The sequence below is a fragment of the Canis aureus genome, chromosome 11 (assembly GCF_053574225.1).
Source record: "Canis aureus isolate CA01 chromosome 11, VMU_Caureus_v.1.0, whole genome shotgun sequence".
Classification (NCBI taxonomy): domain Eukaryota; kingdom Metazoa; phylum Chordata; class Mammalia; order Carnivora; family Canidae; genus Canis; species Canis aureus.
This window is the reverse complement of record NC_135621.1, coordinates 44,651,602-44,674,728: the sequence shown is the minus strand read 5'-3', so window position 1 is coordinate 44,674,728 and position 23,127 is coordinate 44,651,602. Positions and strand designations below refer to the sequence as shown.

The window sequence follows — 23,127 nt, the reverse complement described above, 5'->3', positions numbered from 1 at the left end:
GGATCGAGTCCCACAACGGGCTCCCCGCATGGGGCCTGCTTCTCCCTCTGCCTGTGTCTCTGCCTCTCTCTGTGCATCTGTCATGAATAAATAAATAAAATCTTAAAAAAAAAAAAAGAAAAAGAAAGAAAACAGTCACAAGATCAGAAGAGTTTTTAAAAAGGTGTGTTTTAAGTTAGAGGAAGGGCTAAGGTGGGTAGAAGAATGGGCTTCTGGGGAGGGTTCCTGGAGAGGTGAGTCCAGAGCGGAGTCGAAATTTTACCTTTCTCATTAACCCCATTGCTCCAGGGCCCGCGGCCAATGAGAAGCTCACAGATGATGCAGGGCAGCGGCCACTCGGTGAGCACCCTGGCGCCCCAGTTCAGCAGCGCCGCGGCCGCGCTCCCGCCGGCTCTGAGCCTGACCACGCTCGCTTCTGCCTCCCAGGACGGCAGCCAGTGCCAGCCCAGCCCAGACTTCAGCCACGATCGGCAGCTCAGGTACAGAGAGGCCCTTGTCTAAAAGGCGGCCGGGGGGCGGCTTCGCGGTGACCACTTGGGCCTCCCCGCTGCTGAGGGTGGAGGCAGAGCTCAGGGATCCCAGCCAACAAAGTGGCGAGAGGTGGGGGCTCGGAGGGCCGCCCCCCCGCCCTCTGGGAGCAGAGCGGGTGCGGCGGGGACGGGCAGGTGCTGCCCTGGGCGGGCTACGGTTGGCGCTGATTCAAGTTTCCCGTTTATCTCCCCGCTGCTGCAAGGCTGCTGCTGAGCCAGCCCATCCAGCCCATGATGCCTGGGTCCTGTGACGCGAGGCAGCCCTCAGAGGTCAGCAGGACTGGACGGCAAGTCAAGTAGGTGGCCCCGGGTGGAGGGAGGAGGCAGAGAGCCGCACTGAGCGCGCTCGGGCTGGCGGGGCGCCCATCGCCCGGACCCGCGGCGCTTCTGGTGCGCGGCGCGCTAAAGGCAAGGTCAAAGTGTGCCCACGCCCTTTGCAAGGACACCCCCGGAGCTCTTCTTCCCCCTCCCACTGGAGAAGACCGCACTGTGTGTCAGCCGTCCATGCTTAGAACAGGAGCTGGAGGGAGCAGTTCAGTACATCCCCCGCCGTCCTCTGCAGACGTCTTAGGGGTCCTTCCTCCTTGGTGATACCCCAGGTAAACGGAGCCTGGTCCCCTTCCCCAGGGCCCTCCCGTGGCTCCATCTGAGAGCTGGCTGGCTCTGTGGTTCTGGCGCCGAGCCACCGAGTGTGACCCCCTGCACATGTGGGTCCTCCTCTCCTCCCAGACATGTGACCTTCTCCTTTCCCTGGACTCTTGGCCGCTTGCAGCCCCCAAGTCCAGAAGCAGCTTTGCTCCCCTATTACTTTCATTACTCGGCACAACCAGTGCTGGAAGATACAGCAGCGAATACTAGAGAAGCTACTGGAAGATAGTTTCTGGCTCTTTGACGTGAGGCCGAAGTAGAGCTGTCTCACCGACGTCTTTCTTGTATAAACACCGGTTGAGCGCGTGTCAGAAGTTCGCTGGGACAGTGGCACCTAATGAGGCCCGGCACGCCCCCGTGCAGAGGCCTTGCAGCCACCCCCGGGACAGGCCCCTAGACGCACTTCCTCCTGGGTCCGCCTTCAACCAGCAAAAATAGAAGCAGCAGAAGGTCACTGAGGGGCCGGGGCCTGTACCTGTAGCATTTAATTTAACCCCGATGAAAACCCCGTGGGGGCGACAGGGAATGTGCGCTTTGGGAGGCCGCCTAGCGATCTCTGACGGTGCTCTCCGTTACACAAAGAACCTGGTTACGTCTTTGCCAGAGATGCTTCAAATGCAGTGAACTAGGCAAAAAAAAAAAAAAAAAAAAGGAATTCTTTGCTCTGGAACTCTAACTGCCATTGTTGGTCAACCCAACAATTTCTACCCTCCCTATCTCCTCTGCCGTCTCTTGGAGAGATGACCTAGTGCCCCATCTTGTTACAAATGGCACAGAGAGAAATGACATTTCCAAAGGTATAACGCAAAATGGACTTCTCTATAGTGTCTTGAAACATCTGTTCCTAGTCTGCACTCCTCCAGAGCTTTCCTGAATGGCCTTCCTCTGCCTCTCGTTCATGGCCCATGATCATCAACACCTCTGTTCTTTTTTAATTTGCTTAATTGTGGTAAAATATGTACGTAACAGAGATTTTACCATTTTAACCATCTTCATGTGTACAGGTCGGTGGCATTAGCCATCACCGCTGTCTTCATCTTCTGAAGCAGAAACCCTGAACCGCACGCATTACACGCTAACGCCCCGTTCCCTCTACCCTCCAGCCCCACAGTCTGCTTTCTCTTATGAATCCGACTCCTCTAAGAATCTCATCTAAGAGTCTCGCAGTATTTGTCCTTTGGGATTGGCTTACTCCACTCGGTGTAATGTCCTCAAGGTTCATCCATGCTCTAGCGTGTGTCAGAATTGACTTCCTTTTTAAGACTGAGTAATATTCCATCAGAGGTATATACCATATTTTGCTTATCCATTCACCCGCCGTTGGATACTTGGGTTGCTTCTACTTTTTGGCTATTGTGAAGGATGTTGCTAGGAACAAGGGGTGTACAAATACCTGCTTGAGTCCCTGCTTTCATCTTCTCTGGGGTATATACCCAGAAGTGGAATTGCTGGATCGTATGGTAATTCTATGCTTCATTTTTTGAGGGACTGCCATCCTGTTTTCCATAGTGGCTGCACCATTTTACATTTCTTTTTTTTTTCTTTACGTATTTTTTAGAGAGAGAGCACGAGGTGGGGAGGGGCCAAGAGACAGGGACAGAGAGAGAATTCCAAGCAGGCTCCATGCTCAGCACAGAGCCCGACTTGGGGCTCCATCTCACAACCCTGAGATCATGACCTGAGCTGAGATCAACAATCAGATGCTCAACCAACTGAGCCACTCAGGTGCCCCCCATTTTACATTTTTATCAGTTTACAAAGGTTGCAATTTCTCCACATCCTCATCGATACTTATTTTGTTTTTGTTTTCTCATGATAGCCATTGTAATGGCTATGAAGTAATAGTTCATTTTGATTTTGATTTGCAGTTCCCTAATGTCTAAAGATGTTAAGCATCTTTTTCTTTTTGGCTCCTTGGCCATTGATATCTTTTTTTTTTTTTTTTTTGAAAGAAATGTTCAAACCTTTTGCCCATCTTTTTTTTTTTTAATTTTATTTATTCATGAGAGGCAGAGACATAGGCAGTGAGAGAAGTAGGCTACCTGCGAGAAGCCTGATGCAGGACTCGATCCCAGGATCACAACCTAAGCCAAAGGCAGACACTCCACTGCTGAGCCAACCAGGCACCCCTGCCCATTTTTTAAATCAGGCTACTTTATTGTTGTTTTTTAGTTGTAGGATTTTTTTTTTGAAAATTCTGCATAGCAATCCCTTGTTAGATACATGATTCACAAATATTTTTCATAGGTGGCCTTCTCAATCCCTGGATCATGTCCTTTGATGCACCAAGGATTTTGATTTTGATAAAGTCCAGTCTGTGTGTCCTTTTGTTGCCTGTGCTGTTGATGTCACATCAACACCTCTTTCTTAAAAGTGTTTTCTCTTTCCCCCATGTGACCAAACAGGTATCCACAGAGCCAAGCCGTGTTTCAAAACACAGACATGCGCACCACCAGCAGCAGCACCTCACCCCCCGTCCTGCTGATGGGACAGGCAGTGCCCCAGCCCAGCTTCCCCGCCTCCCGGCAGTCACCCCTGCAGCCCGCACAGGCCCAGCAGCAGCCACAGCACTTCCTGCAGGTGGGTGCCACCACACACACACACACACACACACACACACACACACACACGCTCGGGCACAGGGCCCACGCCACAGCTCAGGCCTGACCGGCCTTTCTTTCCCCCTGGCTTTCAGAGTGGTTCTAATCCTTGGTTCTGAAAGAAGCTCCAGACAGAGTTGCATTTGAATCTTTCTAATTTATGAAGTTTATAATACTTACAGTTTCCAAAGCCTAGGTATATTTGGTATGAGAAATTTAGACCCAGCTATTATGCCTCATATGGTTATGTGCTCAAAAGATCCAGCTTTAAAAAGTAATTTTTTTTATGGTGTCCATATTTTTGAGAGCAAATATCAGACACCAATCACGGTCTTTGTCAGACTCTGTGTAGGTGTGTTTATACACAAAGTCTTATACAAATGCAAATTAAATCATGTTTAGTTAAAGATTCATTGAACTTGCTTGATAAATACAATAATGTGGCACAAAGGCGGGACTTCCCAGGAAAATGTGGCGCACGTTTACAAGTGGTGACTATTTCCTTTAAGGAAGTGCCAAATAAGTTAGAAGGAGACAGGGTGAGAGTCAGGGGCTCGCGTTCAGATACAACAGAAGTGTCTGCTCAGCCTCTGGCCTTCCCTCCAACATATACCAGGAGCACCCCTTCCTGCTCCAGCCCTGACCCTGTCTTTTGCACATCCCCCCTGGTCTCCTGTCCCTACCACAGGGCTGAGCAGGGCTTTTCCTTCACTCTGCCTACCCTGCTAGGGCACCATCAAAGCCACAGGAGAGTGTTGCGACTGAGACATTTTAAGGACAGTGGGATAAAGATGAAAAGAGTCATCTTTGAAGGTCTTGAATGCAATTTAATTCCAAAGATGCTAACCCATCTGTGATACACTTTTCAAAATTCCATGGCCTCGGGCATAGTGGCAGTCAACTCAAGACATCAGCTTTGCATATCTTGTCATTTTGCAGGACTCAAGTGATTTCATATGGGCGCAGGTGAAGTGAGAAGGCAGGGATGGCCTGGGCAGACTTAGAGGTCTCCTGAGCCTTTCTTCAGCCCTGGCAACAAACATGTGTACAGGGACCTGTTCCTCCAAGACATGGGGCTCAGAATACACAGAGCATTTGGGCCTTCTCGCTGGCCTCAGGGGGCAGTGTGGGGAAATAGCGGCTGGGCTCTGGGTTAGTGCCAAGTGAAAGCACTGAGGCTGGCAGCCTTTGTAGGGGAAAGTCCCGGGGTCACCTGCTGCAGAGCCAAAGCCCTGTGGATGAAGTAAATGGAGAGGAAGGGACAGTGCTCCAGCAAGAGTGGAGGGGCAGGTGTGCCTGGGGTGCACTGGGTGGTTTGGATGGGGGAGAGTCCATGGATGGGAATACTGGGAGATGGGACTGAAGCTCCAAAGTTAGGGTGTGACCAAGTGAAGTTTCTGAACTTCAAATTAGTATGTCCCCCCTGTAGATGCTGGCCAATGGTCATATTTGAGAGTAGTTACAGAATCAGGGACAGTGGTGAAAAGTATGCAGACTGCATGTGTGTTGGGTGTCTGGCCTGTCAATTATCTGCATGTGGTCTCAGGGTCCCACATCCCAAAATATACAGGCATGCATAGATTATGGGACCCCTTTAGGAAGCCACACCCCAAAGCCTGGTCCCTGGCCCACTGGCCCAAAGGAACCCCCAGCACTGGCAGAGAGCTTGGCTTCCGAATTCACAGCCATCTGGCAGGGCTTCGGGCTCCTTTGTTCCCCACGCACCCACCCCCAAGGTCCTGCCACCAGGAGACACTCCCCTCCCCAAGCCATGGAGGGGAGGCCCACAGCCTTTATCTTTTCTTTCCAGGTACAGGCACCAAGCTCTCTGCACAGTGAGCAGCAGGACTCGCTCCTTCTCTCCACCTACTCGCAGCAGCCAGGGACCCTGGGCTACCCCCCACCCCCGCAGCCCCCACGCCCTCCCCGAAGGGTCAGCGGCCTCTCCGAGTCCTCGGGCCTCCAGCAGCCACCCCGGTAGTGCCCTGGCGCCTCAGCCCAGGCACAATCAGCTTTAACCAATGGACGGACCATGGGGGTGGCCAGAGGAATCGGGGAGAGGAGTTTAAACCCTCGGCTTTTGTGCACACTGCATACATTTCAGAACTCCTGGAAGCTAACCGTCTCCAGAGAGCAGTGGCTGGCATGTGGAAAGTGATCAGGATACTGGCAGTGTTTCCCTTGCCTCTGTTTCTCGGGCACACTCTACAGCCAGACTCGGACAGGAACCGAGGGCCCCACGTAAGTGTCGTTACTCAGTTTACTCAGCAGATGGCACGTCTCGCTGCGTCCCTCCCGAGAGCGCACGGGTCCCTCTAGCCGGCTGTGGTCTGTCCACACCTGCTAGCTGCTGGCCTTCACTCTCTTGATCCTCTTTCCTTGGCATTCGAGAAGCACTGGGTCAGAGATCTGTTGAAGAGAGAGAATAAAAAGATTATTTTTCATTATTTTTAAATGGCTGTTTTTGTTTTAATTTGCACAGCTGCACAGAGGAAATAACTTAGGCACTTTCAGGTTTTAAAAATAATAAGGTCTCGTGACTTCACTTGGAGACAGCGGGGAACAAAAAGAGCCCACCAATCTGATGGCAGAGCCGGTCAGCAAGAACCAGGCCGCAGACCCCCGCCCTCTGGCCTGAAACCTAATGGAAGGCGGCCCTTCCTGGTGATTAGTGTTTCCCCCAAACATAACACTGGACTGTTCCTGTTTACTTCGTTGATTGCGACTGCAGAGGCGGCCTCAAAGCAAAGCACAATCACAGCAGCTGATATTCTGGAATTCTGTTGAGACAGAACGGGAGGAACAGGTGTCGCGAGCCAGGCAGGCCCGTTGGAACTCCAGGTCCCCAAGGAAACCCCAGCAGGCGCCGGCCCCTGAGTCAGAATGCTGCATCTTTCTACAGATCTTTCATGAGGAGACCGAGGATTGGATTGTCCTTTTCAAAATGCACTTTGCTTTTTTTGTATGTTTTGTTATGTTGAGATGTTTCTAAAGAAGAGATTTTATGTAATTAAAAGACGAAGTGTAGTGAATTGTACAGCTGTTGTAATAATGACCTATTTCTATATAAAATAAAATTGTATGGATTATGTGTAAATTATTTTGTATCTGAGACACCAATTCCTTTCCCAGATATAAAAGTATAAAAGTTTTCTCGTGTTTTTCTGTGAGTGGACATTTTGTAATAAATTAACAAATTTGTACGATTTCCTCTGGAGGCAGTTTCTGTCCCTTGTTATATATGCATGCATATATCTTTTCTTCATTTTTTTTTTTAATTTCAAGACGTTTCTAAGGATAGTTGAAGGTACAGAAAAGGTGGAAACCAGCAATGAACAAACCAGGTAATGGCCTTAGGTTTTTTGAGCTCCAACATGTACACCAGCCCTGACCTGCATGATTAAAAGTTGCGCCAGAGAAAAGCAGTAGTTCACTGTGAAGATGACAGCACAACAAACAGAAACAGAAGCAGCTCCTGGAAACATCCCAGCCTGGTAGACATAGGGAGTCTGTGGAGATGACGGAGACCTTCTGCATCAAAGCAGTCCCAGCCCATAATTAAAGTCACCCGGGCTGGAGTTCATGGGCTCCAGCTGCCAAGCAAGCACGTAGAGATCAGTGATGCATGTGGGGCGTGTATGTGTATGGGGGGGGGGGGTATACACACATGCTGATGGGGGCAGATATAACAGCAGCATCTAGGAGGTTTCTGCCAACTATAGACATGCCCCCTACTTTCCCACGAGGCTTCATCACCATGATGTGAGGATGCCCTGGCAGTGATGGAGAATCACTGAGATGGTGGTGCTCAGCACAGCCTTGCCACAAGTGTTGGTCCAAGAGAACAAAGTTCTTTTCCTCGTTCCATTGCGGTAGCTCTGTGCTTCTACCTGCTTCCCTGTGAAGTTCTATGACAAGGATCACTCTTGGATGGCACGAGAGGCTATACATACAATATCATCAAAAAGGAGTTTGTTTCACACACTTGTATTCCAGAAAAAAGGTAAGTCTAAATGTTTTGCATGCATTTGGACCATTTATTCTTTAAAGGAACCAGAAATGAACCCTCTGTTTATTTATTCATGTATTTATTTATTTAAGAGAGGGAGAGGAAAGGGGTGCAGAGAGGGTGAAAGAGAATCCCAAGCAGGCTCCACACCCAGCACAGAGCCCAAGTCCGACTCAATCCAACAACCCTGAGATCATACCTGAGCCAAATTCAAGAGCTGGATGCTTAACCAACTGAGCCACCCAGGCAGCCCATTGACCCCTCTTATAAAACAAAAGGTCTGGAGGTGCCTGGCAAACTCAGTCAGTGGAGCATGTGACTCTTGCTCTTTAGGTCATAAGTTCACACCCCGTGTTAGGCATGGAACTTACTTAAAAGGAAATTGAAATAAAAATGTAGAGGCTGCTTTTAGGCAAACAGTCTTGAGCAGTGGAATGTAGAAAGGGCGCATAGTGACCTCCTGGCTGAATACAGGCCCATCAGGTGACCCACCTCAAAATATCCAAAGGCCCTAATTAACCAATGGGCTACTTACCAAAAAAGGAAAATTTTCATACATCACCATACCTCCTCCCCTTCTCTAGAAACAGCCTCCACGCAATACCTCATTGCAGACAGCCTCGCCTTTGCTGTCCTCCCCGTTGCTCCCTTGCCATTTATTCAATAAACTTCTCTTTTGTTCTTAGGCGAATCCATGCCTCTGGCTTCCACAGATCATCGCCCCACATTTGGGGGCTCCGATCCAATCAGGAGACACCACCACATTTAGACACCACAAAAGAATCTGTGTGAAACTCGATTAAAATAGTAACTGTTTTGTAAATTCAAAGGTTTAGAAATTTGATCTTTCTGTAATTGTATTTTAATTGGCTGTTAGAATCCTCCTAAGTGAAACAAGATTTTTGATGGAAACAGCATATTCATTGTCCTAGAATTTTCTAGCTGGAAGCCATCGAAAGAGGGTGGAGTATAGCAGGCTACTAAATTTAATTCAGCATTGCTTAAATCTTAGACATGTTCAGAATCTGGATAAACTCAGAAAACTCTTTATTGTGCAACATTTCTTTAAACCCACATAACAGCAGGGGAAGTTTAATTCCTAAGCTTTTGATTCATTTAATTCGCTCACTAAAAGGTTGTTTTGCAATCCTTTTTTGTTTCCAGAAAAACCATGACCTTTTTCTTTGGAAAACTGTAAAGTCTTGGCTCATGAGAAGCAGCTGAAATGCACCTTGGAATATACGAGTTTTGGAATGCTGCTACTGGACACATCTTCCTTTAGCACCTGCCTTCTGCACCACCACACCCCCTTCATCTTAAAATCTTCCAGTGGCTTTTCTTAGGACCAGCTTAGTCCAGCACAAATCTGACCCAAGGGACCCTCCAGCACTTTAGGGTTTGTGCCCCCTCAAGACTGGGGTCTTCTTCCTTGCTGCCCCCAGAGGAAGCATTCAGATCCTGTCTCTTTTTAAGGTAAAAAGACATGGGACAGAAGTGCAGCTAACAAATACTGGTGACTTAAAAAGAACACAAAGTTCATCTTAAAGGTGGTCTCTGGGAGGCCAGCAGTGACTGGCCTGACCCGGGAGGCTTGGCTGGGAAGAAGCTGGAAGAGCTTGCAAGGCTAGACTAAAACAGGAGAGCCCTAGCCAGGCTGATGATAACCGGTCCTTCAAACCAAATGGTTTTTATTATTTGTCTGTTCCACTTTTACTTAAAGCAGCACAGCCGAGAGGGACGTTTTGTCGATTCCCACTGGAGGGGTCATTTGCTTGAAATTTCACAACTTTTGAGATACAAGAAGATCCTAAAATGTTTCGGAGAAAATAAGATCACAAAGGATGACACATAACACTCAGTAACCACACTGAAAGAAGATAATGGAGAAAGCCTTCAAAACGCTTCGGAGAAATTATTTTCAACCTGAAATTCCACACAGGTCAAAGTATTAATAAAATTTGAGGGTTGACAACTCTCAACTTCCCTGTCTTATGCCACTAAATGGTGTGCTCCTGGGAAGTAAGGGAGTTCATCAAGAATAAAGAAGACACGGGTCCATGAGAAGACAAGTGACTGTCTTAAAATCCCCGGGTTGGTGACAACCAGTTATTAGGTCTCTCGGAAGCTCTATAATGATCCCTCTGGGCACGTCCTCAGGGGTCCATGTCACCTCTCACATGGGATCTAAGCTACTTGTCCAACCCAACTGCCAAGTGCTTCCTGAGATCCCTTGCCTTTTGTTCCCTCCCTACGTCTTCTCCCAGCCTTCATGCCCCAAGCAACAGCATGGGGGAAAGCCGCCATCCCATACTCCCTTACTCTGCCCTCATCTGCTTGCTTCCCGCTCCCCATCGCTCCAGTAGTCAAAGTTGCTAAAATCACTGATCCTCTCCTGTTTGGAGAACCTAGTGGGTACATCTCAGTTTTTGCTTTACTTGAATTCTGTAGCATTAAAAAAAAAAAAAAAAAGATTTCATTTATTCACGAGAGACAGAGAGAGAGGCAGAGGGAGAAGCTGGAAGGCCCGATGTGAGTCTGCAGAGGCAGACGCTCCGCCGCTGAGCCACCCAGCCCTCCCCCAACTCTGCAGCATTTAGAACTTGTTGACCACTCTGGCTTCCTTCTTACTTAGAATATTTTCAAATAAAGTCCTTTGCTGCTGCTCTAATGACAGGTTGCTAGTGTCTTCCACCCCTGCCCCCACACCTCTCAATTGTAGTGAGTCCACGCTGGTCTTCTCTCGCCAAATCCTCGTGATTTTTACCTCCTTGCATCTATAAAACCCTTTTGCTTCTTTCTAATCCCGCTGCAACTGCCTTAGTTCGGGCCCTCCCGATCTGTCTTTCTACTAGTTTCCACCGCTACTATCTTGGCCCCCTGCTCTTCCTCTAGTCTCCACAGTGTAGCTGAATTCTAAAACAAATCGGATCACGGCAGTGCCCTCCGGCTAATTTCAAGGATTCATCACTCTCACACTGCAGCTCTCGGCCTGGGAGGCCCCAGGAAGCCGTCCCGCTTCAGGCCGTCCGCCGGCCTGGCCGCACCAGCCCTCCGCCCACCCTTCGGCGCAGCGCAAGCCCCCCGGCTTCCGCCCCCGCCCCCGCCCCCGCCCCCGCCGTGCCCGGGCCGGACGCGACCCTCGGGAGGCTCCACGGTCCAGGGCGGCGAGCGCTCGGGCTGCGGCGCATCCCCGCTCGGCGCGGGCACCACGAGGCCGCAGGTGTCTCCGACTTCCGTGGGGCCGCCGGGCAGCCGCGGCTGGGCGCGCCGCTTCAGCGGACGGTGGCCAATCGCTGAGAGAACAGGACAAACAAACAAGCGCCTTCTCCCCGGGCCCCGTTCCGTCCGGCAGGGGGCCTGGCTCTTAATTCCTCCGAAGGTCTAGGGCAGGAGGCGAGAGACGCGGCCGCGCCCTCGCAGCTCGGAGGCGGGAACTAGGCGGCTAGAAGCCGGGGCCGAGAGCGCGGCGGAAGTGCGCAGCCGCGGCCCCGCCCCGGCCCCGCCCCCGAAGGGCGCTCGCTTTCCCCCGGGCGCGCGCCGCTGACGTCACAGCCCGGCCTCTCTCCGCTTTCCAGCGCCTCCAGGCGACCCGGAAGTTGTACTTGCGACGCCGCTTTCCCTCTCCCACAGTACCCCGCGCCCTTCCTTTCCAGCTAGGGCCCGGCAGAGTGAGTATGGGCGCTGGGTCCCGGCCTCGGGAATCTGGTTCCATCCTCGCTCCGCGTTGTGCTCATCGGGGCAGCGAGCCTTCTGGTGGGCCGGCCCGGGACTCCGCGTTCCGGGGGCACGGGAATGCGCGCCGTTTAGGGCCTCCCGGAGCCTGGGAGGGAGACTGGCCGGGTTTAGGGGAGCCGAGCTGCCGGGGTTTCCGGGGCGGGAGCACTGAGGGGCGCGGAGGCTTTGGCCGCGGGGTAGCCTGCTTGGCTTTGCCCAGCCCTGGGGCTTCAGGTGCCGGGCCGAGCCCTCCGCCCCCGGAAGCGGCCCGAGGGTGGCCGCGTGAGGCCAGGCTCGGGAGGAGGGAGGACTTGGCCCGTGTCGGGCTCCCTCCGCTTGAGCTTCTTGTCGCTCGGTTTAGATGGCTCCCGCAAAGAAGGGTGGCGAGAAGAAGAAGGGCCGTTCTGCCATCAACGAGGTAGTGACCAGAGAATACACCATCAACATTCACAAACGTATCCATGGAGTGTGAGTATCCCCGCGGGCGGCCGGGTGCCGAACTCCGGGCTGTCGAGTGGTTCAAGGGCTAGGTGGTCTGGAAATTAGTCATTTCGTCTTCAGAAGCCCGGATCTGTATTCCATGGCCCCTGTGTAAGGCTTATAAGGTTTAAAGTATAACCCTCGGAGGTGAGTGGCTGGAAAAATGAGATTGATGAATGGCTTTGGGGAGAGCCAAGTGAGCCAAGGGAACTTGGTGGGGATAAAAACCATTTCACTCTGCTTTGCAATTGAGTCAGCCCGGGCGGGCTGAAGGGTAAAAGGTGTGTGTAGGAAGGAAAGCAAGCTTTTAAAAATGTCTCTTGGCTCCAGTAAAGCTAATCAGTTAGCTAAAAACTGTCTCCAGCACAAGGTGTGAACACTTGGAGGAGATTAGGTACCAATAGTGGTTGAGGGATGACACCAGAAGTGAGACTTAAAAAAAAAAGGAGAATGTACCCGTGGAGTCACGGGCGTGTTTGTGTGAAGGACACGTGGCTGTTGTGGATGTGTGATGTACAAGAACATTGGGAATGGTTTTGAATGTTGTAGTTCTTGGGGTTATTTGTCTAGGGTTTGGTTTTTAGTTCTTAATCTGAGTGTATTTTTCCCTCTTACTGCTGAGAATGGAGACCAAATCTTTTTCTTGAATACTGTTAATAAGAGTATTTTTTAAAAGAGATAATGTTTGTTAACTTTACAGTCTACATCTAGAAGCCAGCCTGTTTCCTCCCCCGACCCCCAACTGGTACATACGTAATTTTCCTCTTTGGCTTCATCACATCCTTGTAAGGAGAGAGAAAGTAATGGTAAAGCTAAAAGAATGATTATTTCGGTTCAGTATCCATGGATTCAATTTGGAAAAACTTTTTCAAGTAGTTCTGCCAAGGTTCTAAACCAGATAATGATCCTCAAGTCTCAACTTGGACCTTCAGTAAATTTTCTTCGATTCTAAAGTTGACAAGATGTTTCAGTGGGCAGAAGACAGCAGAAGCAAATATGGAACTGAATAAGTTGACTGATATTAGAGTTTCAGGCATTGAGATGACATTTTCACACTGATCTTTAAATAGAAAACAAAATGAAAAAAGCTGGAAGGTTGCTTGGCTTCTAAGTATTGTCTGCTTTCCGTGCTGTAGAGTCTGTCACCAATATTTCTCAAAGTAAAAATAAGACAGTGTACTTCCATGGAGCCTGTTAATGCCTAAACACTAGCAGTCTAGCGCATCAGCTGGTCAGGCTAAAAATAGAACTTTAAAATCAAGACCAAATTTTAATTGAACCTCCTATAGACTTTTCATGGAGCCCCTTATTTTGCTGCCTCCTGAATGTCCTGCTCTTGAGGACCAAGTGTCTAAAGTCAGAATTTTCGATATTAAGCTCCTCCAATTTAATAGAGGAAAGTGGTAGCTAAATTCTTGGGCTGAGTCCAGTCCATGCCTTTTGGAAAAAACACCACCTTGTTAACTGGTTAAAGTAAAGACCCACACGAATTCTGGTCCCCTTAACCACCATTCTCTAAAATAGAGTATGACCGGCAACCTAGAAACCAGTAACCTAGAACCAGACTGGTTTAACTTTGCACCCTGGAAGTCCTGGACCAGGGCCGAGGGTGGCTGTGAGTAGATCTGTATGCTGGTGAAGAACTTTCAGGAAGGCCTAAGTGTATGGAAACAACTCTGGATTCTGGCTAATAGCACCTTCAAACTGTCAGTGGATAGAAGTGAAGTCCCCAGCATTGGACATTCTGTCCAAAGCCTCCTCAGCTAGAGAATCCAATAGAAATTGGCCCAGAGAAAAGTAATGAGACCTAGTCAGTTGGTAACCCTGCTTTCCATTTCCCAATTTTGTACGTATATACATCAAAGTTCATGTTTCTGTCTCCCTTTTTTAACTTTAAATTTGGGTAACTGAATGCACAACCTACTAATAGTAAATGCACATTCAGGTAAGGAATACCCTGTTGCTGTTCTTACATTGGATAGATTTTGAAATAGCAGTGGACTTAGAAGATGATGTGACAGGTGGGGAGGAGCGCTTGTAAACACTTGGAAATTTTTTTTTTCTTCTGGGAGGTCTGTATCAGAAAATGCTGGCAGTTCAGAAGTAAATGACCAAAACCACAAATCTCTCCTTATAGGATACCGGCACTCGTGTTCTAAGAGGATGTCCTCTCAGTTCTTGAGCAGCATCCAGTTCAGAATCAAAGTGACTTCTCTTGCTGGCATTCCATTTGAGGCCAGTCAGACTTCCTCTGCGTGGGGAGACCCTGATACCTGATGTAATGCAATACCGGGGGCCTGCAAGTCAGTAGAGACCCAGGAAGGAATTGGAAGAGTTGAAGAGATTTTTATTCTTTATTAGAGATTTTTTTGTTCTTTATTACCCTGGAATTCCAAGCCATGCCTTCTAAGCTTTTTAGTTGAGAGGAGATGATTACAGTTGAAGCAGACTGACATCTGTCTTTGAATATTCCTTTATTACTTGCCTGAAGTACACTTTTTTCACTGGTGATTGATGTGGTTACATTAATAATATGAATTCTTAAGGAAGAATGTTTATTTGGTTTGACAAATGGAATACAGTACTTCTTGGTTTTTTCATCTACTCTTTAAATCTGGACTCTTGGGATAGTCATTGTTCCAGAATTAATAGTGGGAGCCACTACAGAAAGATTGTGCATAAGTGGGGTTATTGCCATGCCATGGATTTCTCGTGTGATCTGTGATGCCATTGCAGTAATCTGAGTCTCTTTGAAGGCACTGTTTTGTTTTTTAAGATGTTATTTATTTGAAAGAGAGAAGGGAGGTGGGGAACAGACTTCCTGCTAAGCAGGGAGCCCAATGTGGGGATCATGATCTGAGCTGAAAGGCAGAGGCGACACTTAACCAACTAAGCCACCAGGCACCCGAAGGTAATGTTACCTCAGGAAAACTAATTTTATGAGGGATTTAAATGTGTAGTGGTACCCACATTGGGCCTGGTACTTCAGCACTGCATTCTCGCCAAGTGTGGGCCATGTTTGATGTCTCACCTGAGGTCTCTGAGATGACCTCTGGGTCAAAAATCCAGCCTTTGTGCATTAATGCTGTTTGGGAGTAACCACGTTTCCTTTCCTGATTTTGGGAGCATATCAAGCACTTAACTGTATTTGGCACATTCCTGGGCTCTTCAGATTGATCAGGAAATCGGGAGACCTATCTTCCTAGTTTACTTAGTAAAGGAATTTAGATACAAAATGGTAAAAAGTGTCAAGTGTAAAGTCAGTCACTGGGTGGAAGGGCATGCTGTTTTAAAGACCACAGGTGGGACGCCTGGGTGGCTTGGGTTGAGTCGCCTGCCTTTGGCTCCGGGTGTGATTGCCAGGTCCTGGGATCAAGTACCACATCGGGCTTCCTGCATGGAGCCTACTTCTCTCTCTGCCTATGACTGCCTCTCTGTGTGTGTCTCATGAATAAATTAAAAATCTTAAAAAAAGAAAGAAAGAAAGACCACACAGGTGATGGGACATTGAAAAGTGTAGGTGTGAAACAAGTTTTTCAGGCAATTTGTGCTTTATTATAAAACCCCCAAATGAAGACCTGAATCTTGGCCAGTTCTCAGTCCTTCTTTGATATGTAACAATTGACAGTTAATTGTTCATTTTTCTTTGGAAATGTTTTCTATCATTCATTTAACGTTGAAGACCTGCAGGACTGTCTGTCTTCCGTCTATGCCTGGTAATAGCAATAGCTCTTAGGGCCTCAAGCATCCAGCTACTATTATTTGTTTAGGCATCTCAGACTAAACATGGACACCAACCATACTTCTAGCTTTCGCTTCACCCCTAACTTTCCCATTTCTCATGTGGCTTTCCCTGTTTAAGTCATTGTCAAGTGAGCATGTTCTGTTGACTCTGCCTTCCACAGTCTGACCAATTGCACTGGTCCCAGCACCACTCTCTCACTTGATGGTTACAGGTAGCAGCAATCCCTGCTCCTTCCTTTACCCCCAAGCACCTGGTCTGTTCTCAAACCCTCCGTCAGCATCCCATCTTTTTCAGATTAGAAGCCCAACTTCTTGGGCTGTGCCTTGGTGGCTCAGTGGTTTGAGAGTCTGTTTTTAGCTCAGGTCATAATCCCAGGGTCTTGGGATCGAGTCCTGCATCAGGCTCTGCACAGGGGGCAGAGCCTTCTCCGACCTCTGCCTATGTCTCTGCCTCTCCTGTGTGTCTCTCATGAATAAATAAATAAAAATCTTTAAAAAAAAAAGGCGGGGGCAGGGCAGCCCAGGTGGCTCAGCGGTTTAGCGCTGCCTTCTGCCCAGGGCCTGATCCTGGAGACCTGGGATCAAGTCCCACATCAGGTTCCCTGCATGGAGCCTGCTTCTCCCTCTGCCTGTGTCTCTGCCTCTCATGAATAAATAAATAAAATCTTAAAATCTTAAAAAAAAAAAAAAAAAAAAAAGCAGCAGCCACTGCCCACCCTCTTGCTCTGATTCCACATGAGCTGGCCACTTTCTTAATCATACCAGGCATGTACCTTATTCAGGGTAGCTGGTTTTACTTTTTTTCCTTCTGCCTGAGTGCTTTTTTCAGATAACGAAATGGCTGCTTTCGTGATCTACAAACATGATTCCCAGTATCTTCTTAGCCATCTTTCTTTCTTTCTTTTTTTTTTTTTTTACAGTTTTTATTTATTCATGAGACACACAGGCAGACACCTCACCAGAGGGAGAAGCAGGCTCCACGCGGGGAGCCCGATGCAAGACTTGGTCCCTGGACCCCAGGATCATGACCTGAGCCAAAGACAGACACTCAACCACTGAACCACCCAGGCATCCTTATTCTTGGCCATCTTATTTAAATCTACATTTCCTTTCCCAGTGTTCCTTCTCTCTTCCCAGCTTTATTTTTCTCTATAGTATTGGATACTATCTCCCGTACTCCCGTGTATCACCTACGTAACCTGCCTGAATAACAGGATTTTGTCTGTTGTACCTACTGCTATTTCAGGCACCTTTTATTTCTAGGTTGTGAAGTGTTTGAGTGAATTGAACTGAGCTTGCTTGATAGGTTCTAGAAATAGCAAGGGGGCTGGTGAGGGTAGAGCAAAGGGAACGGGATACAGTAAAAAGAGGCAGAGTGGGGTGGGAAGGCAGTCATTTGTAAGCATGTGAAGTCACTAAAGGTTTTAGAGCAGAATTAAGTCACTCTAGCATGCTGTGTGTTAACTTTTATTGGATTTCATAAAATTCACTCCATCTTAACAAAAGTGGAGCACCTATTATGTGCCAGTCCCTGCACTGGATTACAGAGGTGAATAGTTGACCTGGCCCGTTCTTAGTCTTGGGTGGTGGGCACCTTTTTAGACCTGGGTCTCCACCCCTGCCGTGCCCCGCCCCAGAAATGGCCTTCACTTATCCAAATGCTTAACCATTTCATTTCAGCCTGTACTAAAGTTTTGCTTTTTCATGTTTTTAACTAAAAAAAAAAAAAAGAAAGAAATTCAAATGAATTTATATACCTTCATGTAAGCAACAGGTTAATAGTATTTAACTCAGAGTTGGAACAGATATGAGTTAATGACCATGCCTGATACATGCCAGGAACTCCGCAGAATTAATCGTTGTCAATAGAAAATGTGTACAATTTTAGGTCTACCCTTTTTCTTTAAGCCAAGACCAAATTAATAACGAACCTTTGAATTAGTACTGATCTCCAAAAACCTGCTGTGCTTAAGATAGGCCAATCTAGGGATCCCTGGGTGGCGCAGCGGTTTGGCACCTGCCCTTGGCCCAGGGTGCGATCCTGGAGACCCGGGATCGAATCCCACATCAGGCTCCCGGTGCATGGAGCCTGCTTCTCCCTCTGCCTGTGTCTCTGCCTCTCTCTCTCTCTCTCTGTGTGTGTGTGACTGTCATAAATAAAATAAAAAAAAAAAGGCCAATCTATATTTGATCTGAAGACATATTTATAGTGTGTATATTTTCTAGTCAAGCATATCCTATCATTAGGATCATATACAGAGCTCTTATCCCACATTACTGAAAGTGGAGTGTATTTTCTGTGTCCCCAATATTCATACTAGTTGCTGGGCATTACACAATGGGGGAAAGAGGAATAGAATATTCCTTCCTTAGGGTTTGGTTTAGATTTTGTTCTGTGAAAATAGGATAGCGTGTTATACATTTCATTTAACTCTGTGCTTATTTAATTCATTTATTTACTTTGACTCTCAGGGGTTTCAAGAAGCGTGCCCCTCGGGCACTCAAAGAGATCCGGAAATTTGCCATGAAGGAGATGGGAACTCCAGATGTGCGCATTGACACCAGGCTCAACAAAGCTGTCTGGGCCAAAGGAATAAGGTGCTAAAGTTACTTATGCTATAAACTTTTTTTTATAAAACTTTTATAATTACACTAGCTTAACCAACTCTGCACCGTCTGTGTGAGTTCGGTAATTAGCTAACGCGTATGGAAGGATTTCCTTAAAATGTGGTAATTACTCAAAGGGTGGGATGGCATTTGCAGGGAAGTCCTTTGTGGATTTGAATGGAGACCTAGATGATGGATCCAGCACTGTGAGGGTTGGGTAAGAGCATTGCATGAAGAGAGAACAAATCTGGGTATGAGGGGATCCCTGGGTGGCGCAGCGGTTTGGCGCCTGCCTTTGGCCCAGGGCGCGATCCTGGAGACCTGGGATCGAATCCCACGTCAGGCTCCCGGTGCATGGAGCCTGCTTCTCCCTCTGCCTGTGTCTCTGCCTCTCTCTGTGTGTGTGTGTGTGTGTGTGTGTGTGTGACTATCATAAATAAAAATTAAAAAAAAATCTGGGTATGAGCTGGGAACAGGTTGGTGAAGGTGGAGTAGAATAAGTACCTTGAACAGTGAATGAGAACAGAGGGTTAGGAAGGGGATAGACCGTATGGTATCTTGTAGATCATGGCGAAGAGGCTGAATTTATCTCCAGACGTAATGGGAAATCATTGGCACAGTGGTTTTCAAGAGTAGGCAGTTTTACCCAACCTCCCCGGGGTGGGGGTGGGGGGAGCGTTTTTGATGTCACTGCTGGGGGTTGCCACAGGTCAAAGGCTCTGCTGCACATCCCACAGCGCACAAGGCAGCACCCCTACAACACTTATCCAGCCCAGTTGTCAATAGTGTCAAGGTTGAAAAGCCCTGCTTATAAGCAGGAGGATAAGTTTTGCTGTGGAGGATGGTGTATGATTCCTGGAATAGACCTAGGTAATGAGGATGCTGGAGCAGGGGGAGGAGGCTGTCTGCATCTGGTATTTCAGCCCTGCAGTGCTGGCATTGAGCATTCTGATAGAGGAGATATATCTGATAAAGGAGTGGCCAACAAGATTCCTTAAGAGGATAAGCGGGGGCAGGGAGTGTTGTCACAAAAGCCAAGAGGAGTGCTGAATTTTGGAATGCTTTGTGTCCTCAGACCAATAAAAGGAGATAGGCAACTGTAATGTTGCTGTGCTTGGGTGAGAGGAGAGGCTTATGTGCATGAAGTAGAGAAACTGAAGAGGCACTAGTCTTCTGTGTTCAACATAGCCTGCAGAGTGATGTTTCTGCAAATTTACATTGAACAGACAAATCCTATAACCGAGATGTAGGTGTTGGTAATAGGAGGCAAAAGACCTAGCTAGCATATTTGGGGCCGTGTTTCTGTGTTGGTTGAGTATCCGTGGTTGCGGCCTGCTGAGACAGATACACAGCCTGAGATTGTAGCATTTAATGCCCACCTCTGGGTATGTATATGTTCCAGGAAACTGATAAGTACCTGTCGTGCCTGATCAGAATCAAATAAAGGACAAAGCATATTACAGATATGGGGATAGGAGGTGTCCATACTGTTGGTGGCTATTTTCTTGATAGGAGGCTTTGGCTTTAGCAGCACGTTTATATTTTTCTTAGGAATGTTCCATACCGTATCCGTGTGCGGTTGTCCAGAAAACGTAACGAGGATGAAGATTCACCAAACAAGCTCTACACGCTGGTTACCTACGTACCTGTCACCACTTTCAAAAGTAAGTTTTACTCCATCCTACAAAGCTATTGGGAGTAGAAAAGCATCCTTAGCCTCTTTTAGAACTCGAATTCCTCTATCCCAGCAAATACTTAGATGCCCAGCATCCTTATAATTGGAAAAGGTAACGGACATAGTAAACCTTTGTGTCATGGTGTGGGAAAATGGAGGAAGATACAAAACAGGTCCCTATCTCGTTGTAAAAAGGTCATGGGATACTAGCCTAAACCCTTCCAGTAAAGGTATTTGGAATGCTAAGTATGAGGTGTATGGAGGTTGACTGGCTGTCCCTTCTTTTGCAGATCTACAGACTGTTAATGTGGATGAGAACTAATCGCTGATTGTCAAATAAAGGTATAAAACTGCTCCATGTTTTGGGTTTCCTTTTCTAGTAATTTACAGTTGACTCCCAATAGCATGAAGGTTAGAAGTCCTGATTCCTACAGCCTCAACTATCCAAAACTTAATAGCCTGACCCATAAAGTAAGCTAGAGAAGAAATGTTATTGAATCACCTTGCTCTTATAAAAAAAATCCACATGTAAGTGGACCTATGCAGTACAAGAGTCAATTATAATCTTTATGCAGTTCCCAATTATATAGGATCTTTTGGAGAGCTTCTCCTAAATGGCATGCCTGTGCCCCTTCTCCCCAGCCCTTAGGGTTTCTGAGTATTTGGGTAGAATCTAAGCAGGTTCTTCTAAAGGTGATTTAGAAGTACAGCCTGGCCTGGGAAAAAACCTTTTAGGTATCTGGGACATTGGAAGTATACTGTTAATTCTAAGGAACATTTTTCCGGAGACTAGCATATAGAACTCAATTGCCATCAGCCACTTTTCACATTGAACAAAATATAAATGATGCGATTGATAGATTTAATGAAATAAATACAGTAGTACGTCTTAAGCTTCTGTTTATATCTGTAATGTTTGTCAAAAGGTATAGAATAGCCTAATGACTGGTTTTGGTAATCAGATTATCAGTTTACATGGAACTGAAGCTCAGATTTAAAAAACTAAATTCAGGCTGAAAGCAAGGTGTCACAGCAACTAGATTTATCAATGTTTATGCCCCTGACATACTGAATGTTGCTATAAAGAAGTCCCTCTTTTTGAAGCCCTAGGGGTGATGGTAGTACACAGCACAGTGGGGGTTGAGGACCACCTACTATATATTGCACTATTCGCTGAGAACATACGGGGGAAGGGGGTAGTGGTAAGAGATACCTTTAGACACAAGTAAGTATAAGCTATAAACAAGGACCAAGTCAATACAAAAATTTCTTATTAAAAAACTTGGAGGCCAACATTGAAAGCATGGTTTGTACACAACATTTTTGGAAGAACAAAGTGAATACAACCAAATATATTAAAATGGTTTCAATTACCAGCATTGAAACAAAATTAGTGCAAAAAAAGCCAAATACAATTGCACAGATAGTGGCTCTTGGATCTTGAAAGTGAACTTGACTTGTGACCTCTCCCATTATCCAAGTGAAAAAGGAGAGCTTCGGCTTTTGTCTGTGGTTGAATATGATACATTGGCTCTTCTGTTCCATCTGAGACAAAATCATACTAGCATCATAGCAGAAGTGCCCTGAAATTTCAGCAAATCTGATAAAAGTGAGATTGCAAGTCACAGCATCAAGGAAACTAATGTATGGATACCCTAGAGCACTGGTGATATCCAACTATTCTCTTCAAGAATAAATAGAAATGCTTGAGGGTTGCATCAATTCCCCTGGCCACAGCTGTGGCTATCAGGTTGCTTACCCAGATACTCAGCTTATAAAATAGACTCAAAATGAATTAGACTAAAATCTGGATTTTAGGGTTGACGACCCACAAAACTGGTCCGTGCTTTGGTATGGCAGACTGCTCCACAAACTGCTCTCTTGCTACAGGTTACTCAACTGGAGTTCAGGCTGTGATGGGCGGCTCATTTCAAAAGTTTTGAGACTGTACTGATTGATCTTGGCATTTTCAAGTTTGGATTTAATGTCCAGTGGCTTTTCAAAAAAGTTTACTAATGACTGTTCAGTCAGAAGTGAAGCTAAAATATGTTCAAGGGAGACAGTCCAGTCTCCTTCTGCCTCTTGAGGAAATGTCTGGGGATCTTGGGTAATTTTCCCAGGGTTGTTGTCTGCAAAAACAGAGTCCTGCTCTGGAGAAAGAGCTGAAGCCCGCAGCTCCTCTCCACATTCCTGGGAGCAGCTTCCAGAGCTGCTACTTCGCTGCCCCACTTCCCCAATCTGCAGCAGCAGAGTGGTTACTGTGGCGATGGCTTGATACAAATCATTTTCTTCTGGATCTTCATGGAACATACTATACAAAGTTTTACAGAACTGGATAAATTCTCTCTGGAATTAAAAGAAGTATACATAATAGCATAACCAGGATGGAAGTATACTGCATTTTTTTTAAACTTAATACTAAGTTCTTAGAGAAGACCACATAGTACTCGGAAGCAAATTATAAAAAAAGGTAATTTGCCCTTCTACTCTGAGAACGTAGTACTAGCTAGTTACTCCAGAGAATGTCACCACACACTTAGAAGTGTGCAGTTTGTCAACACAGCTATTCGGAAAGGTGCACCCTAGAGCACATACACACCCTTTTAATCTAGCAGATCAACTTGTAGAAATGGATCCAAAAGCTATTGAGATTTGTTTATAAACAAAATTATGGTTTGTTCATCTGATGAAATACAACAAGTAACTTAAACGCTGTAAAATAAAATGGATACCTGATTTTTCAAATTATATCCACACTGCTGCTCAAATGGAGAATCCATATGTAATCTGATGAAAGACACTTCCAGTGAGGTTTATCTACATGATCACTCTAGGAACAGGGACGTGGTTGAGAAGTAATGTGGGAGAGCTGTCCCTGATTTTGAAGTATATGAAAGCAAGGTGTAAAGACAGCCTCCTTTGTTTTATAGTTAAAATCGATGTCACATATATCAGAATGTCAGTACTGGCAGCTCTGGGTGATGAGATTTGACTTTTTTTAATTGAGGTATAATTGACCAACAGCATTGATATGTAACTATATTCAAGAGATAGAATGAAAATTTGAAAGCCAACTCCTCAACAAAATAGAGCAACACTTTTGAAGTATTCCAGAAAGTG

The 23,127-nt window shown here is 46.8% G+C and overlaps 3 protein-coding genes across 5 annotated transcripts in view; 2 read left to right on the top strand and 1 right to left on the bottom strand.

The window, feature by feature from the left end:
* Positions 1 to 6,984, top strand: part of NPAS2 (neuronal PAS domain protein 2) — a 158,326-nt gene extending 151,342 nt beyond the window's left edge. For both annotated transcript variants that reach the window (XM_077915017.1, XM_077915016.1), the window contains exons 18-21: positions 289 to 479; positions 734 to 826; positions 3,584 to 3,758; positions 5,589 to 6,984. In XM_077915017.1, coding sequence (XP_077771143.1) covers positions 289 to 479; positions 734 to 826; positions 3,584 to 3,758; positions 5,589 to 5,759 — 630 coding nt within the window. In that variant the 3' untranslated portion in view covers positions 5,760 to 6,984. The remainder of the gene's footprint in view (positions 1 to 288; positions 480 to 733; positions 827 to 3,583; positions 3,759 to 5,588) is intronic.
* A 4,317-nt stretch (positions 6,985 to 11,301) lies between these two features.
* On the top strand, positions 11,302 to 22,130 carry RPL31 (ribosomal protein L31). Its single transcript, XM_077915015.1, has 6 exons — positions 11,302 to 11,455; positions 11,863 to 11,969; positions 18,198 to 18,323; positions 19,884 to 19,996; positions 20,298 to 20,349; positions 21,898 to 22,130. The coding sequence occupies exons 2-5, from the start codon at positions 11,863 to 11,865 to the stop codon at positions 20,327 to 20,329; spliced, it is 378 nt and encodes a 125-aa protein (XP_077771141.1). The 5' UTR covers positions 11,302 to 11,455; the 3' UTR covers positions 20,330 to 20,349; positions 21,898 to 22,130.
* TBC1D8 (TBC1 domain family member 8) overlaps positions 21,262 to 23,127 on the bottom strand; it is a 113,030-nt gene continuing 111,164 nt past the window's right edge. For both annotated transcript variants that reach the window (XM_077915011.1, XM_077915012.1), the window contains exon 20: positions 21,262 to 22,353. In XM_077915011.1, the coding sequence (XP_077771137.1) occupies positions 21,892 to 22,353 (462 nt within the window). In that variant the 3' untranslated portion in view covers positions 21,262 to 21,891. The remainder of the gene's footprint in view (positions 22,354 to 23,127) is intronic.

Coding starts and splice junctions, on each gene's coding strand:
- RPL31 (XM_077915015.1), top strand. CDS start 11,863: ATGGCTCCCGCAAAGAAGGGTGGCGAGAAGAAGAAGGGCCGTTCTGCC. Junction 11,970..18,197: donor CACAAACGTATCCATGGAGT/GTGAGTATCCCC, acceptor TTTGACTCTCAG/GGGTTTCAAGAAGCGTGCCC. Junction 19,997..20,297: donor ACCTGTCACCACTTTCAAAA/GTAAGTTTTACT, acceptor CTTCTTTTGCAG/ATCTACAGACTGTTAATGTG.